Here is a 17,272-nt window from a genome sequence, read left to right on the forward strand (position 1 = left end):
CTGTGCTGGCAACCCCACCTGAGGGGGTAGAGTGGCCTGTGGGGACAGGGAGTGGCTGGATCCTGTGGGATGGGATAGGATGGGATGGGTGTCCCACTTCTAGCAGCACCACCCCTGTCACTGGGGGTGGTTTGGCTGTGAAGAGGAGGCTGGTGCTGTTGTTTTCCAGGTATTTTGCTGCACTCCTACCTCCTGGCTCTGTGAGGAGTGTTATAGTGCTGGGGGAGGGATCCCAGCACTTGGGATTTAGGTCTAAACCTGCTTAGGAACCTGTGTGTCTCTGTGGACCTTGTAGCACCAGGGATGGTACGGAAATTGGATGTCTGGCATTGTAAAGAGTGTTTTTGAGGCTGTGATGAGTCCTGGGGGTTGGTCTGCTCAGAGACTGACCTGGAGAGCTGGACGTGGGGCAGCTGCCTGTGGTGAGTGTGTTCTGGTACATGATTAAATACCCTGCTTTGTACCCAGGGGTTCAATTCCTTGTCTGTGTGCAATCCTTTCTGAAGAGCTGCTCCCTTCAAAAGCAGAGTAACAGGTGCTGGGCTGGGAAAGGAGGAGCAGGAGGGTGCCAAAGGCTTCTGAGCCTGCCCCAGCTGGAGGAGCAGAGGCTCTGGCAGTGCCCTGGCTGGCTCTAGAAGATGGGGCAAGCACAAGCTCTGAGGGCCTGAATAAAAACAGAAGGACTGGACAATTCCTGAGTCCACCAGAGCTTCCCAGGCAGGCAGGGCTGTGCCCCAGAGCTGCTCTGGCAGGGCTCTGGAGAGATGCAGTTGCCTGCCAGGATCCTGACAGAGGTAGGAGGGAAGTCTTCTCAGGTGGAGCGATGTGGGGGTGGCTGCTGAGCGTGGGTACAAAGCTTCACACTGCTGCTGGGGAGGAGAAGCCTGGCTTGCGTTGCTTTGCTGTCACTCTACGACAGGCACTTGCTTGGCAAGCCCTGCTGGCCTCCTGCTACTACTCTTGGTGGAGGAGAGCTGGAGAGGCCTGGGATGCTCAGTGCCTCTGATTTCCTGGGATTTGCTCAGTGTAAACACAGAGAAACGTGGTGTTTCATAGTGCCAGCCCTGCAGAGAGGGATCCAGCAGGGGAACACCCTGCACACTGCAGAACCTTGGAGCTGGTCTGTGTGAGGGACACAGGGAGGGCAGGTGACCCATCCTCCAGGGGGCTGGAGCACTGCCTTCATCTCCAAAGGGTCAGCTCTGGATCCACCTTCTGCAGTGTCCCTGCTCCAGCAAAGAATCCAGTGGCAGTGACAGCCCTGCCAGGCAAGCTGGGCGCTTTAAGGGATGGATGGGAGCTGGTGCTCAGTCCTCTTGGGAAAGGTGCTCTTAAAGAGTTGATTGCTTGGCCCCACTGGTCAATGCCAGGTTGATGATTCAGTTCTGGTGAGGTGATGGCATTGTGTCTCTAAATTAAAGCTTGACAAACCCAAGAACTTATTTTCCTCTTGCATTGCTGTGACCTTTCTACATGTGCATCACCTGGGCAGGAGATTCACAAGCAAAAGCTGTTGGAAGACTCTTTTCATCACTGAGGATGAAGCAGCTTTAAAAATCTATCTCCTGAATGTTGACCTAGGTCTCTTCCAAGAACAGATGATGTTTTGAGTAGTCAGTACCTTTTTTTTTTTTTAAATGCTGAGAGCCCTGTTTGTGTGTGTACAGATGCTCTGCTGGACTGGGCTCAGTCCAGATGCTGTCAGGTTTGGTGTCTACTCTTTTGTTCCATTTTTAAGCCTGTACACTTTAGACCTTGTTTTTATTCAGCTTGGGTAGCTGTCTACCAACATCTTCTAAAATCAACCTTGATGTAGCTTCCTCTGTAATTCTTCAATCCCTCTGGGACAACCTTTACACTGTTTTTGCAGCCAGCTGATTGTTCTCTCTCACTCCCAAATTTCCATGGGATATTTGCAATATCCCACACTAATACCTACTAATCTATTAAAAATACCCATGAGATAGATTAGGTAATCCACTGTGCCTCACAGACTGTGCTCTTTAACTCTCTGCCTCCCCTGGAACAGTCACAGAACGGGTGCTACATCTGCCCTGGGAAAGCACTGTTCCTCCAGAAGAATCCCTCAGCACTGGCTCAGGAGCAGGCACAATTTGCTCAAGAAAATGTTCTGTGACTGTTCAGATCCGTAGGGAGGCTTCATGTGACGGCAGGCTGGGACTGGGGCTGCTGTTATCCAGGTTAACCTGTGTGTTTGCAAAGAGCATCTCAGGGAGCAGAGCTGGCAGGAACAGAGGTCAGCTCTGCCTGCTCTGCAAGGGCTGTGGCTCCTGGTTCCTCACTCAACAGGAGCCTCATTGCTTGATGTTCCAGAAATCTGCTCAAGAGCTGTGCTGTGCTTGTACCCTCCCTTAGATGTTCCATTCCACCTTTGTGCTGTCCCTGATATCCCCATCCTTGTGAGAGCTTTGTCCAACTTGCCATTTTCCTTGGGAAGTGCCCAGTATTCCCCTTTCATAAATAAATATTTCAGGTTCAGTTGTCTGTCTGGGTGAGGTGACAATGCCAGGAGAGGAGAATGGCACAGACTGGAAATCCTCATTATCCTCCTTGCACAGGGTGATGCTGTGCCTGGTGTGCTGTAGATGGATGGAAACCATACCAGAGTTAGGCAAAATCTCATTCTGTGCTTGGGCTCCGTGGTATAAAAAGGGCCAAGCACTCCCTAAAGGAGAATGGGGAAATGTAGGAAACCTGTCATACCTAAGAAAATGTTTTCTGCCAGACCTACTTGGAGAGCAGCTGCAATCCCCATGGGAACCAGTGGTGGTAGATATCCTTCCTGCCCCTGCAGAACCATGAATCCATGGGGAAAGAGCAGGCATTGACATCCCCAGACACTCTGGAGCCCAGGGCTCTGTCTTTTAGCTCCAAAATCCCACTGAGAAATCCTCAGCAGTGACAAAACCCCCCCATAAAAACTATTCCTCCCCTTGCTGACTTGCCCTGAGACCATCTCTCCTTCTAGTAATGTATAACAGTGCCCCAAAGTGTAAAGCCACAGAGGGCTTTGCCCTTTTAAACCCAAGGGATTCCATGGGGTCACCTGCTGGGAGTAGAGGGAGAGTCTACTCTCAATATCAGTCTCTGAATGTGTCTGATGCTTCTGGCTGTGGTGCTAAGCCTGGCAAAAGAAATGCACAGTATTGGCTGGGGGTGGGGGAGAGACCATGGAAATAAGAGTGGGAAAAAAAAAAAAAAAAAACCAAGCAGGAAAAAGGATTGGAAAGTGTTAAATGGATGTTTAAACCTAGATTTTATTGGAAAAGTTTGAGTAGGTTCTTAAGGGACCCTGCTGAACTCAGTGCTTCTAGATGTCACTGCAAATCAGAGATGTTGGATGAAAGTGGTTCCCAGAACATTTCTGCTTTCATGATACATGGTCAACTTTTCTTGTTCCTCAAGCAATGTTAAAACTAAACTGAGTTTGTGCTTGATGCTGTACATAAGCTAAAATAAAAGGAAAGGAACAGGAAAATCAGTGTTGGGAAATTTCATTGTGATTTGGCTTGTGTAGCCTGCTGGGCTGGCATCTTTTAGACGTTCTCTCTCTGCTGTAGCAGAGCCTTGGTCCTGAGATCTGTAAGCACAGCTATTATGCAGACAGCAATTTGTGAACTCCTCTTGCAGTCTTCCTGTGTGCTGAAAACCCAGAAGCATTTCCATTCTGCCTGCACTGGAGTGTAGTAAATTTGAGTGTCCTGACAACAGGCTGGCCTCTGAGTTATCTTTGGGGTGGTTTCAAAAAAACTACAGCACAGGACTAATTAGTCTATCAGCCGAAAAATGATTCAAGGCTATCTGTTTTGGGAGGGCCAGAGGGAGATTTATGAACAGGATGAATGTTTTCACCCTGGCAGCAGCTGCTCAGCCAGCGACAAGCCCGGTGCTGGATGTGCCGCCTTCTGCACCTCCAATTACCTGGGAGCTCTTGGCTCCCAACTAACCACGTCTGTCAGGCCTTGTGTAAGCAGCTCGTGGCCGCACGTAGCCGTGACGTGGGCCCTGGGTCTGAGCTGTAAACACCAAGCCAGGCTGCCCCGAGGTTCAGTGCTGGGAACAAAGCAGAGGCAGTGGTCTGGCTGAGCTGTTTTCTGCAGGAGGAATGAGTGGATGCTGAACGCTCCTGCCTTGTTCAGGAGTGAAGGGAAAAGTCCTGGCAGTGGAATGATGGGCTGTGTGCTGGTGGTGCCTGTGGTGAGACTGAGGTTGCCCCAAGTGCTGGCCCTGTTGGGTTGGGGGTCACTGAAATTGCAAGTGAGGCACTGCGGTGCCATGGTCCTTGATCAGCAAACCTGGCCCCCTGCCTGCCTGTACCACCCTGTCTGTGCAGAAACTCTTCCACCAGACAGTGCAGGGCAACCTTGGCTCTGTTAGGGCTGCACTTCAGCTTCTGGAGGGTTTGGAGTGAGGAGAAGGGTATTGCATGGATGGAATCTCATGCCTATGGGTATTTACCATTGCAGGGTAAGGCACAGACCTGTTCTATATGTAGGTTTAGTAACTGAAGCCTCTAATTTTCTCTGCTTAGCTTTGTTTACTCAGCAGAAGACCTAAAAGCAGCTTTCCTGCTGCTGCAGGGATCTCAGAGACTGGTGATGCCACAGGCAGGGTGCAGGCAGGGAATGCTGAGGCTCATGCACAGAGCTGTCTTGAATAATTTCTCCTCCTGTCCAGAGGAGACAGGGCTGTGCTCTCTCCTGCTGCACATGTGATGCACTGGAAAGGCCAGAGCTCAGCTGCCCCTTTGCCATCCCTAACCTCCTACACAGAGTGAGCAGCTCCCAGGATGGGAGGCAGCGGGTTTGGAGATGTTTCTGTGGTTTTAGGAGGATTCTGTACAGGGAAGGTTGCTTTTTCTTTTGTCTGTACAAGCGTGTCATTGCTTCAGTGGCTGGTTTGTGGATACCAGGCTTTAAAATAGAGATGTAGGCAAATTGGCAAAAGGCCAGAGGAGAGCAGCACTAATTGTCAGAGCTTTAGAAAACATGACCTCTGAGGAGAGGTTGAAGAAATCAGGTGCATTTAATCTAGACAAGGCAGTATGGGTGGGGGAGGGAGGGGGATGCCATGGTTTCTCAGAACATGAAAGCTGTTGTTAAGGAAGGATGATTGATTTATTCTTTCACTGTAGTGGAGGGGGGGGATGATGAGACCAAACTACATTTAAACTGCAGAGAAGGTTTGGTTTGGATATCTAGGAAAAGCTGTCAGCACAGTGAAATGCAGGAAGGTGTTGATCAGGGAAGCTGTGAGATTTCTGACACCCTGTTAATGCCTTTGTTCCTGTAGTCCAGACTAAAGGGTAATTTTCAGGCTGATCCCTGTCCCTCGGCAACTGCAAACCTTGGCTCTGCCAGCAGTGCCAAGTCCACGTGGTCAGGAATGCAGGAACCTTGAAGAGCTGGCTGGAGTTCATAAAAATGATGTGGCTTCAGTGGACCATAAATCGAGCTGTGTTCACCTGCCCACTGGTCTGGAGTCTTTTTGGCTGTGTCTGTGTTGCAGTTGGAGATCCGAAGGCAGAGGAACCCAGGCTTGATCTGGTGTTAACTTCCCTGGGTAGGAGTGGAGAGGGGACAGCTTGGACCTTAGCTCAGGGCAGTTGCCTGAGTAATCACCCCCCTCTTCCACTGAGCTTTGTGCTTTTGTCTTCAGTGAGAACCAGGCTGAGTTCTGGAGACATGTCCCAGTCCAGGCTGCCATCACCTCTGGCTGGAGTGCAGGCACACACAGCTTTGGAAACACAACCTTTCCTCTCTGCTTGTGCCGAGTTATTTCTGTTAGCAACGTGACTCCAGGTGCTGGGGGTTTATGCATTATAAAATGAAACGTGAAAGTAATAACTGGTTGCTGGGAAAATATTGCAGATTAGCACAACTTGTTCTCTATCTTGGCTGTGTTTATATTTGACAAGTATCACTTGCAGAAAAGGGACAGGTTTTATTGTAACTCTTTTGCCATCTTCCAACTTCCTGAGTGCATTATTCTCAGACATCAAACTACTTTCAGGCTGAAATGTTGGTGAACTCTCCAGTGGTGGTGAGAAACAGGGGTGTGTGAGGGTGCCATTCACTGGTAAAAGTGGCAGAATTTCTCACACTCCCTCACTTGTGATCTTGCCTACAAATCCTTTCCAGGCAGAAGCTTTTTCTTCAAGGGGAGAAAGTCTAGTTCTTTGTACCCACTGGCAAGGCACAGATAAAAGCATAGGCCTCTAAAACCAGGTTTACTTTTGCCCTGTCTCGGATCCACAAATGCAGAGTTCTGTCTCTTCTGGACAAATCTACAGATGACGTTATCCCATATTTGAAATACCCTACTTTTGTATCCCTCTTGCCTGAAGCTATTAACATTGGCAGAATTGATGTCCTTTGTTTATTTTCCTGTACTACTTAAAGTCTGAATGTTGGGCACCAGCTGGCCTGGTTTTCCATTGGGCTGCACTGAGAGTCAGGACATATTTTTGTGTTGGCTGAATCCCTGTCCTGAGCAGACTGGGAGCCAGCCTTCACAACAGGGCTGGAGAAAGTGAAATGGCTTCCCTGGCACCAAGATAAAGGAGGTGCAGTAAAGGCAGGACTTGTATGTCTTTGTTTGTGAGGCAGCCCCACACAGAAAACCACAGGCTGCACACCCCAGGGCTCGCAGGTGGGCACTGGAGCCTCCCAAATTCTCTGCCAGGGATGTGGAGGAGTTGGCAGTGCCAGGAGGAGCCCTGCTGACTCTGCAGGGAGCTGATCCCTCCACCCCAGAGCTGCTCCTGGAGCTGGCAGTGGGGAGGGAGGTCTGGAGCTCGTCCCTGGCTCTGAGTCACTGCATGACCCCGGGCGCTCGGACACCACGGCGATGAGCACAGCACAAATGTCTGGATGGATAGAATGGATTGGATGGGCTCTGGCTTTGACAAATATTTGTGTGTCCCCACTGTCAGTGCTCCCTGCTTTAACCACCCAGCCTGCTGCTTTCAGTGGGGGAAAGAGCCCTGGCTGGTGCTGGGGAGGGAGGGGATGCTCTGCTGGGGACAGGCTGGGAGCCAGGCAGGCAGTGGGGCACTCTTGGAGGGAACAGCACTGCGTGGCAGAAAGGCTCAGTGTGAAAAATGAGGTTCACATATTTTTTATAGAATTTAAAAGTTTAATAGAAAATTAGGAGATAAAAATAAAGTATACAGATACGGCCGGGTGTCTCTGCATTCACCTTACTGACAAAGGATTGTCCCTTAAAAACAGAACCCTACTACATATCCATAAATTCTCATATGTGATTCAAACATTCTCTTTAAGTTTTGGATGTTTCTTTGTTTAGTTTTTGACTTGCCCCCTTCTCAATAAATCAATCTTCTTGGCTCCACTGAGTTTTACATTCCCTGATAACAGAAATGTAAAAAATTCCTCCCCCAGAGCTCTGGTCACTGCTGTCCTCATCTGGATGAAATAATATAAGAATAGAGGGGGTCTCTAACCATCTTTTTCAGTCTTTGGGTTATACAAACAAAAATAGTTTTTGTTTTAATACTATGCCATAGCTCAACATATATGTATATTATACCACTGTCTCTAAGTTTCATCAATAACAGAAATAGAAGGAACTATATTAATATAATGAAGTTTTCCAACCTTATACCTATAACATTCATTTTAATATTTGCAAAAAGCCAACAATATAAAATGTATCTATAACACTTGGGAATGGGAATCTGGCATTTCCCAGGCTCTGCTGCAGCCCTGTGCATGGCCCTGACTCTCCTCCTGTAACTAATTAGCCTGCAAGATCCTCAGGGCAGCACTGCCTTCCTCCTCCTGCTATGGCTTCTATCGCAAGGCCCTGATTCCTGGGACAAAAAAAGACAAACTATCAAAGTGAGACTTCCTTAAAAGCTTTGCTGTGCCTGTGTCAGCCTCTGGCACAAAGAGGCTGCTGGAGAATGGTCTCTCCCTGGTGTGACTGCTGGTTCTTTTCCCACCTGGCTCCCTGGTGAAGGATGAAGGTACAAGCACAGCTAAGATGTGTTTGGGAGTGTGTCTGTGAGGGAATCTTCAGAGGCTCCACGAGGTCTCCTGAGCAAGCCCCGGGCACCCTGTCAGCCAGCCCGGGGTGCTGGAGCCTGCTCTGCCTCTTTAAGGAGATTTGCATAGCAGGGCCTAATTACAGTGGTTGATTCTGATGTTTTCAGTGTTGTTCATATTCCATTAAAGGATAATGCTGCTTAATTTGCAGCAGAGGGTCTTGGTGAACAGCACACCCAATCACAAGGCACCCCTAATGACACTGCTTCCCTACTTCTGGTAACACATAATTAAAAAATCACTTCATTTCCAGTTGTGTGGTTCTCCCCTCTCCCCCAATCTCCTAATTACTTTCTAAGCCATTTCATTATTATCTGTAAATATTTCAGCACTTAGATCTACTAATGAGTGCATGGAAGAGTTAATACCTTGAATGGCACAACTGCTTGTCTTTCCCTTTCCAGTGCTTCATTGTAAGGGATTATTTTCCACCTTGCATGTTTGAGGAAAGGGGCTTTTCTTGGGGTGGGATTTGGTGTTGTGAGCTTGAGCAGGGGAGGACTAACGTGAAAACCCCATTTCCAGCTACAGGAGGGTTTTTGCTGGGGTTGGCAGTGGGTGTGTATCTGGCTGTAAATTGTTTTACGTGGCTTAAACCCCACTGCAGGGATTGTCCTGTTCTGTAACCCGAGCTTTACTCTGAAAAGCCACCATACAAATGCTGCTTTTTCACTTCACAGATCTGTTTCCTGCACTTGTCTGGTGCCTTGGGTATTCAAACTCACTTGGGATTTTCAGACTGAGTGCTCAGAGCTGGTGGAGTGATGGAGGAGTGAGCTGGAGCAGGTTTCCTGCCCATGGCTTGTGTGGCCTTGGGTGCTGTGCTCTTTGTATGGTCAATCAGGACCACCTCATGTGAGCCCACTAGGAGCCTGGTGATGGTCTCTGAAGGGATTATTTGGAATAACCAGAGATAATTGTGTTACTAGGGGGTAATTAACTTCCAGGAATTAAAAAAAAAAAATCAAGCTTAGGCTGCACTACTCCTTGGGGTGAGTCTGGGAGTGAAAGAAATCTAATCACTTGAGCACATTCAATTCCATGATACTCAGGGATTGTGGGGCTGCTTAAAATCAAATCCATGCATTTCTAGGCAATTCTTATACTGCAGATAAGGGGGGAGGGCTTGAATATGGTCCTAACCCAGCCTATTTGTGTTTCAGGTAACCCTGTCACAGTGGGAATGAGCATCCACATCTCCAGCATTGACCAGATCTCTGAAGTCAACATGGTAAGTTTGCAAAGAAAGAGGAAAATAAATTAAAAAACATGATAAATTGTTCTTCTATTTTCTGGCTGGGATTTACTTCCAAGGCAATGGATCCTTGGAGGGATCTGGATCTCTGCTGGCACCTCTGGAGCTTGTGGCATCTCATCCAGAGTAGATTCTTATCCCTTCTATGCTGGTTACAAACTCCTCCCCAAGTCAGAAAAGTTTATGCCTTAAAAAAGCAGATGTGAATTGTAATTTTTGGTAGATACAAAGATGGCTTTATGGTCAGTTTGTCCCTGCCAAGTTCAAAACAGTGAGTTTTCATTTGCTGGTGGTAATTCAATATTTCCTTGGAGATCTGTGCTGGAAAGAGAGGCATCTAATGAAAATCTGGTTTTGGGTGGCATTGATAGATTGGAGCTTTTCATACCAATGTGAACAAAACAAAAACCAAAAAATCTGCTCAGGTGGCAATGGTTTGGGCTAAAATCCATGAAATTTGTCGATTACTTTGATCATGGTTTAGGTTCACACCCAGGACTGTCCCTCAGAAGCCAACAGAGGACATAGATTGTGTTGTAATTGCCTAAACTTGCCTTTCCCCCCACCCAGAGGTTTTTCCTCCAGACTCTTCTCCTTTCCCAGAGGCTGAGTGGAGCTGGAAGCTGGTGGGAGCCTCCTGTCCAGTTCCTGTCCAGTTCCTGTCCAGTTCCTGTCCAGTTCCTGTCCAGTTCCTGTCCAGTTCCTGACCCATGCAGGAGAATCCTGGGCTGGTTTGGAGCTCTTGCAGTTCAAGTCAATTAAAATCCTGATTTCCCACTGCTCCTGTCCCATTTCTCTGGCCTCTCCTGCCCTGTTTCCCCAGCCCAGCAGCTCTTCTGCTGCTCTGTGGAGGGGAGGTGACACAACCTGACCAGTTGGTTTTGCTTCCAGACTGCCTGGAAAGCCTGAATATGTACTGGAATGACCCAGGGGGAAGAGCCAACCTTGAACCTTCATGTTCCTGTGTGGAAGTTTCTCCTGCTGACCCTGTTACCATCCCACCAATAACCCCAATTCTCTGCATGACCTGTGACACCTCAGTCAAGTGACAGTGGCACTAGTGGCAGTGGCCCTAGATTTGGGTGCAGAGGCATTGGGTAGCTGTGCTTGAGTTTAGGCTCAGTTTAGCAGGGCCAGATGGCTTAACCTAGTTCCATCTATCCTGCCTGTCAGGCCACAACTCAGCTTTGAGTCATCTCCTCCCCCAGGCTCAACTCGGACCTGGATGCTCTGGGATGCTGGACCAAATGTCACCCTCCTGCCAGAGCCAGAACAGACAATTTGGGGTCTGGACTTGTGGCTTAAGACCAAGACTCTCAAAACACAACTGGGAGGGGGTGAGGGGTTGGTTCTCAGGTTACCTGTAGCAGCTGCTCTGTGAGCCTGGGCAGGTCTGTCCCCAGCACAGGAAGGACAGGGACCTGTTGGGCTGAGTCTGGAGGAGGCAGCAGGAGGAGGATCAGGAGGATGGAGCAGCTCTGCTGGCAGGAAAGGCTGGGAGAGTTGAGATTCTTTAGCCTGGAAAAAAAGCCAGCTTAGGGGTGGCCTTCCAGTACCTGAAGTGAGCCCACAAGAAAGGTGGAGAGAAACTTTTTACGAGTGCCTGGAGTGACAGGATGAGGGGGAACAGATTCAGACTAAGAGAGTAGGTTCAGATTGGATCTTGGGAAAAAGCTCTTCCCTGTGAGGGTGGGCAGGCCCTGGCACAGGCTGCCCAGAGAAGCTGTGGCTGCCCCTGGATCCCTGGAAGTGTCCAAGGCCAAGCTGGATGGAGCTCTGAGCAGCCTGGGACAGTGGAAGGCATCCCTGTCCATGGCAGGGTGTTGGAACAAGATGATTTTTAAGGTCCTTTGCAATCCAAACTGTTCTGTGAAGGCAGTTGAGCCCTGCAGAGGCTGATGCAGGATGAACCTCCCACTGGAGAGGTGTCCATGGGCTAAAGGGCTGATCAAGTGCTGTGGCCAGGCAGGCAGTAGCCATGGTCCCTGCAGCACCTTCCAACCCTTGCCAGGTGAATGTGGTGCTCTCCCCTCTCCAGTGAGCCCCTGCTTCCCTCTGGCACAGAACCAGGGGAGAAACAGCAACAAGAATCCCCCTGTGATGCCCACATTTGCTGGCACAGGCCTTCACCCACGTGCTGCCCTGGATCCTGCAGAGTTTGGGCAGCACAGTGATGGACACCGAGTGCTTAGGTGGTGGTGGCATGGCTGGGCACCACTGTCCATGCCACACTCCTGTGGATGTGAAGGAACATCACTTCTGGGCTTTTGACTATCCCTCCTGGCTCTCTGACAAGAATCATCCCCTGCCCATCTTTTTCTGCATAGATGGGGCAGGGAGAAAGGGTGTAGAAAGGTTTGGGGGTGGGAGATGAGGTGGCTGTAGGTGAGCATTTATTCAGGATCAAGATCTCTGAGCACCATGGTGGGGCAGTTTCAAAGAGGGGTTAAAAATCAGAATCATCTTAAACAACAAACATTTAGGGAGCAGAAGAGTTCTCATGTGATGTAAGTTTCCAGGCTGAAGGGATTTCATGTGCATCATTCTTCTGTGTGACAGATGCCCCGGGGAAAGGGCTGTGTTTTACCCCTGCTCTGGACATGGATACTGGCAAGAAAAACAAGGCATTTTTTTGGCATCATGTGTGCTTGGGAAAGGAGCTGTGCAATGAATAAATTAAAGGCACACAAGTGAAGCTGGGTTGTCATGGAGACCAAATAGCTTCTATTGTTCCACAAGGAGTGTTATTACTTACTGCCCCTTGTAGGATAATTAATTAATCCTCAGACATCCTTTTGGGAACAATGGCCCTGGTGCTGGGGCTGGGCAGGCTGAGGAGAGCCCCTGGCTCTCCCAGGCCTTTCCCTGGGACTCCTGGCGCCTGCTGGCTGCCTGCTGCTGGGGAACAAGTGCTGTGAGTGACCAGACACTGCATGCTTCCAGAAGTTGTTTTCCATAGGGGTCCAGCTGGTTGGGGTGCTGGGGAGCGATCCAGCTCCATCCACGAGCTCTCCTTGCCCTCACTCCCATGGGAGCTGTGTTCCCGAAGTGAGGAGGTGGTGACATTCCTGTCCTGGAGGGCACAGGGCTCTCTGAAAAGGCAGCACAGTAATGTCCTTGTGCTGGATGTTCCCAGACACTCTGACACACAGAATGCTTTGCAGCTGCCTGCTGGTGCCACGTCTGTTCTGACACCCAGAGCTGATGCACCTCCAGCTCCCTGAGGGCCATTCCTGGATCCTGTGCCATGCCAGACTGCAGGATGCTCATGGACACAGTGGTAACCATCTCCCAGCCTTGAGAAACCAAAAGTGCAGCCCTTACTTCAGCAAGTGCCACCTCCTGGATCATGGCAGCTGCTGCCTGTGTGTGGTCAGCCATATTTTCAAGCTCACTTTCTGGAGTGATGCTCTCTTGCTGTGCACCCTCTTTAGCGTGGCTAAGCAACGCTGAGCTGCAGCCTCTGTTCTTGTCAGTGATTAGAAGGATTATTTCTGAGCCAAGATCAGTGATATCCATTGAAATGGCTGGGGAAGGATGCCAGGGGCCAGGCCAAACAGGTACATTTGAGTGGCAGACCCTCTGAGAAGTGCTGATCCATGAGGATGAGAGGCCTTGCTGGAGTCTTTTCATCTCCTGTTTGAATCTGCAAGTTGGGGATTTGGAGGCAGACTGAGAAGAGGAATGTCTCCTGCTGCTGCTGAGGAGCTCAGGTGACCCATGAAGGACACAAGGATGGTCTCTCCTGGATAACTCAGCCAGCCCATCTCCTTCGAGGTGTCCTGGGATTGAGTTGCAGTGAGCAGGGTGGTGCCTGGACTGGCTGCCTAGAGCAGAGGCAGACAGAGTTAACAGACTAAAGTGGGGATTTATTAAAGGCCTTTAACAGGTACACCCTGGGCGGTACACCCTGGGCAGTGCAAAAGCCTCACAGAGGCTGCACCCAAGATGGTCACCAGTTTTTGTGCAGATATAAGTTTGTTCTATTTGCATATGAGAGGTTAATTGTCCAATTACAGCTTCAGGTAATGAAGTCACATTCCCCCAGTTTGCTTGCCCCCAATTCCCTTTTGTTCATACTTGTTGGGGCCTGAGGCTGGGAGGTGTCCTTGGCTCTCAGGCCTGGAAGGATTGTTTTGTCTGCCCAAACTGTGGAGGGAGCTTGCCAACACTCTACATGGAGTTCAGTTTTACACTAATGCAGTACAGGAGCTGAAAAACATAGAAGCTAAAACCTTAAGGCATCAAGGGAACAACCTGCAGGTGTTTGTTGGTATGCAGTGGCAGTGGAGCAGCAACAGCCCAGCAGCTCCTCAGTAACCTGCTACCACACCAAGAGACCTGAATCTGAGCTTCTGAGCAGGGGAATGAGGAGCTCTGGCAGTGTGGAGCTCATGTCACACTCAGTTCCAGCAGCCTGTGGGTGTCTGTCCTTGTGCTTCACGGCCTGGATGCTGCCCAGAGTCGCTCACCTTAAGGGATTGCTTCAGCCAGATTGCCCAGGGGGTGCATTTCTGCTGGTGTCCAGTACCAATGGCTTCAGAAAGAGCTGCCAGTCTCTCCCCCCACTGCTGGATGTCCTTTCATGCAGCTGAGGACTGGCCTGTTCAGGGTGTGCTGTATATTCCTGCATGGTAGAATACAGAATATAGTCCCTAGACAAGGACTAATCCTCCCAATGTAGCCTTTTCCTTCTCCAGGCAATCTCTGGGGACATAAATTTCCAGCACCAGACAGTTCAGACTCCCTTGAAGTATTAATGAACTATTTCAATAAGGAAAACTACCAGAAGTTTTGTATGCATTTGAAATTAGAGGAGGTTACCCTTCATAACGCTTCAATTTTCCTGCCCTATGATCTGTGCAGTCCTAAACCTGCTCCCTCCTGTGTCTGCACACCGTAGACAGCTCGGAGCATCCAGCCATTATAGTCATGATTTCTTTGTGGCTCCTATAATTTATTCATCCCAAGATGCTCTCCTACATCTGCAATAACATCATTTCAGTTTGTTATAGCACCAGCTTTAAAGTTTTATAAACCTGGTGACAAGTTGAAAAGTTACAAGAGGATTGTTGCAGAGGGCTAGTGTAGGAAACAAGGCTTCCAGAGAGAAATGTTTGCAGGAATAGGGCTGTGAAAGGAAGGATGCCTGTGGGATTGCCTGTTCCTTTCTCCTCAGGGACAGGCTGCAGTGGGGAGGGGTTAGGGGTCAGGGCAGGGTGCTTGGCAAAGCTGACCTTGATGTTTTATTTCAGAGAATCACAGAATGGTCTGGCTTGGAGGGGATTTAAAGCTTACCTCGTTCCAAACCAGGACACCTTCCACTAACCCAGCTTGTTCCAAATCACATCCAACCTGGCCTTGGACACTTCCAGGGATCCAGGGGCAGCCACAGCTTCTCTGGGCAGCCTCTTCCAATGGCTCACTGCTTCCCAGCCCTGTGCCCTTGTTGCCAGGCTGTGCCTTGTTGGAGGGACTGCTCTGGTGCTGGCATACAACACTGGATCTCTTGGAGGTTATGGCAGGAAGCATCGTGGCTCTTATTTCCCAACTTCTGGAAGCTTGCTTGAAAAACAAGCTGTCTGGTTTGGCAGATTTCCCTGTTCAAGAGAGATGTAAAGCATGTCTCCATGCAGCCACGAGCTGCAAGGGTTTTCATTTGGCTTTTAACCCAAAATGGCATGGACTCCAAGAAGGTTTTGTGTAAGAGTGTTCTTGACCAGGATAGTTCATCCTACAACCTGTTACCCCATCATCACTGGGGCATCACTCTTCTCAACACATCAAATTTTCCATCTTTTGGGCATGCTTGAAACAGACTTTGTGGTGGAATCTGTGCTGAGCAGGCTTTGCAGTTCTGTTTTCACTGGAATATATGTACACCTGCAATACTGGACAAACCCTGCTGCAATGCAATGTGCCCTTGAAAAGGATTTTCCATTGGTGCAGATGTCTTGAGCTTTAAAAACCAAGATTTTATAGAAGAAAGTTCTACTATTATGCTGTGCCTTTTAGTACCATCTACTCTCTTCAAATGTGTCAATGTTTTCCTTACTCTTAATTGAAAACGTTCTGTTTTGTTGCTGTCTCTTTTCAATGGAGAAATGACATACAGAGAGCTATGTCCTTGGGTATCCAAATGTTTTTAAAAAGCAAAGGTCAAAGCACTTAAATCCTACAGCCAGAGTTTTCTGGAGTTGCATGCTGTGAGATACAAGTATGACATGACACTCCAGTGCTGCAAACGTTTCTCTGTAGCCTTGGGTATCTCCAGCCCTGTGATGCTGTGGGATCTAAACTCTCTGTGTGTGTATACATTACATCTTGGCATTCATGGCTGCTGAATATTTAGGACTGCCAAAATATGGGAAAACCAGGAGGCAGCGTTGGTGCTGAGCTGCAGATGGTGCCCTGCCATGGTGCTGCAGGGGATAAAGTCCTGTTGGATTGCTGGAGGCTCCTGGGATGGAAATTTTGTAGGTAGCAGAGAGTGATGTGGGGCCTTGGTGGTGGAAAAGGACTCAGAGGGGATTCATGCTGGATATCAGGAAAAAATTCTTCACTGAGTGAGTGGTTATGGATTTGAGCAGGCTCCCCAGGGAAGTGGGGAAGTCACCATCCCTGGCAGTGCTCAGAAACCAAGCAGACCTGGCAGTCTGGGGTGTGGATTAGTGGCCATGGGGGTATTTTGTCAAAGGCTGGACTTGATGACCTTGGAGTCTTTTCCAACCTTAATGATTCTGTGAGTCTTGATCTGTTCATGGTAGGGGTGGTAGGGCTCTGGCTTGGGGAGTGCTTTCCCTACGGGCATGGGTAGGGTGAGGGTTATGTGCTTTTTTTTTTTATACACAAGGGGCTTCTGTGTGCTCTGATCTAAACCAGGCTATAGCCACAGATGGCTGGGAGGAAAGGTTTCTCCAGGGCTGGCCAGGGCCTGTGCCTTCCTCTGCTGATGGTGCCTCAGCACAGCTGGGCTCACACAGCTCTTGTCCCTTCAGCTCCTGCTGGGTGGGGCTGCAGTGCGTGGGATGGCTGGGAAATCAAAGAGTGCTGGTTCTGCACGTGTGAGGCAGCATTTTCCTGAAGGGGAGAGTTACCAGGGAAGGCAAAGGTCCCTGTGCACACTGCCATCAGTCACAGTCACCCTGGGGACCTGCTCACTTTGCTCCTCCAGCAGTAGGAAGCAGGTCACACACGACCACTTGGCTGGCTGAGGGAAAGCAGCAGCATATTGATGCTTTTTCCTGCTGCTAGAGGGATGTTTGGAGGAGTAAAAGATGACTGGCAGGGTAGAGAGTAACCTCCAAACCACGCTGGACTTGGCAGCTTTGAGATGCTCTTGATTGCAGGAGGCCCAAGTGCCTGCTCTGTGGTTTGTCTGGAGAGAGGGCAAGAGTAAAAATCCACTGAGCTCCAGAAACACTTTGCAAAGCTGATGTCAGCCACCCACCTCACCTGCCATCATTAGATTTGTGGTTAGGATTTTTTATCCTTGCAGCAGCAATATCCTGTGACTGCTGGGGCTTAGGGTGACTTTCACCAGCACTGACTCTGGTCAAAAGGGCACTTTTGTCGCTGACACTTGACAAAAGTCAAGGATCAGATGTGAACATCTGCTCACATCACACAATGCCGTTCTTTAACAGAATTCCCACTGGATGTGCTGGAACATCCCTTGGACTGAGGTCGTGTGTGAGGACAAGGAAAGCATCTGGCCTCAGGGGTGCTCTGCAGAGTGGTGGTGGGGGGATTGGGTGCTCAAGGTTAAACAAGGAATGGTCCCCTGTCTGCCTGAAAGATGAGGATGGTTCTTCCAAAGGGGTTGCATAAAACAGCCAAGAATACAGTGAACTCGTGGAGGGGCCTGAAGTGCTCCCCATTCACTGCTTCTGAAATCAGTTGCAAAGAGATTGTCCCGGCTTAAAAG

At 49.3% G+C, this 17,272-nt stretch overlaps 1 protein-coding gene across 2 annotated transcripts in view; it reads left to right on the top strand.

Annotated features, from left to right (window-relative positions):
• The window catches only part of LOC107203820 (gamma-aminobutyric acid type A receptor subunit theta), a 71,764-nt gene that overhangs the window by 17,482 nt on the left and 37,010 nt on the right, over positions 1–17,272 (top strand). For both annotated transcript variants that reach the window (XM_015626258.3, XM_015626259.1), the window contains exon 3: positions 9,254–9,321. In XM_015626258.3, coding sequence (XP_015481744.1) covers positions 9,254–9,321 — 68 coding nt within the window. The remainder of the gene's footprint in view (positions 1–9,253; positions 9,322–17,272) is intronic.

This window comes from Parus major, chromosome 4A (genome assembly GCF_001522545.3).
Source record: "Parus major isolate Abel chromosome 4A, Parus_major1.1, whole genome shotgun sequence".
NCBI lineage: Eukaryota > Metazoa > Chordata > Aves > Passeriformes > Paridae > Parus > Parus major.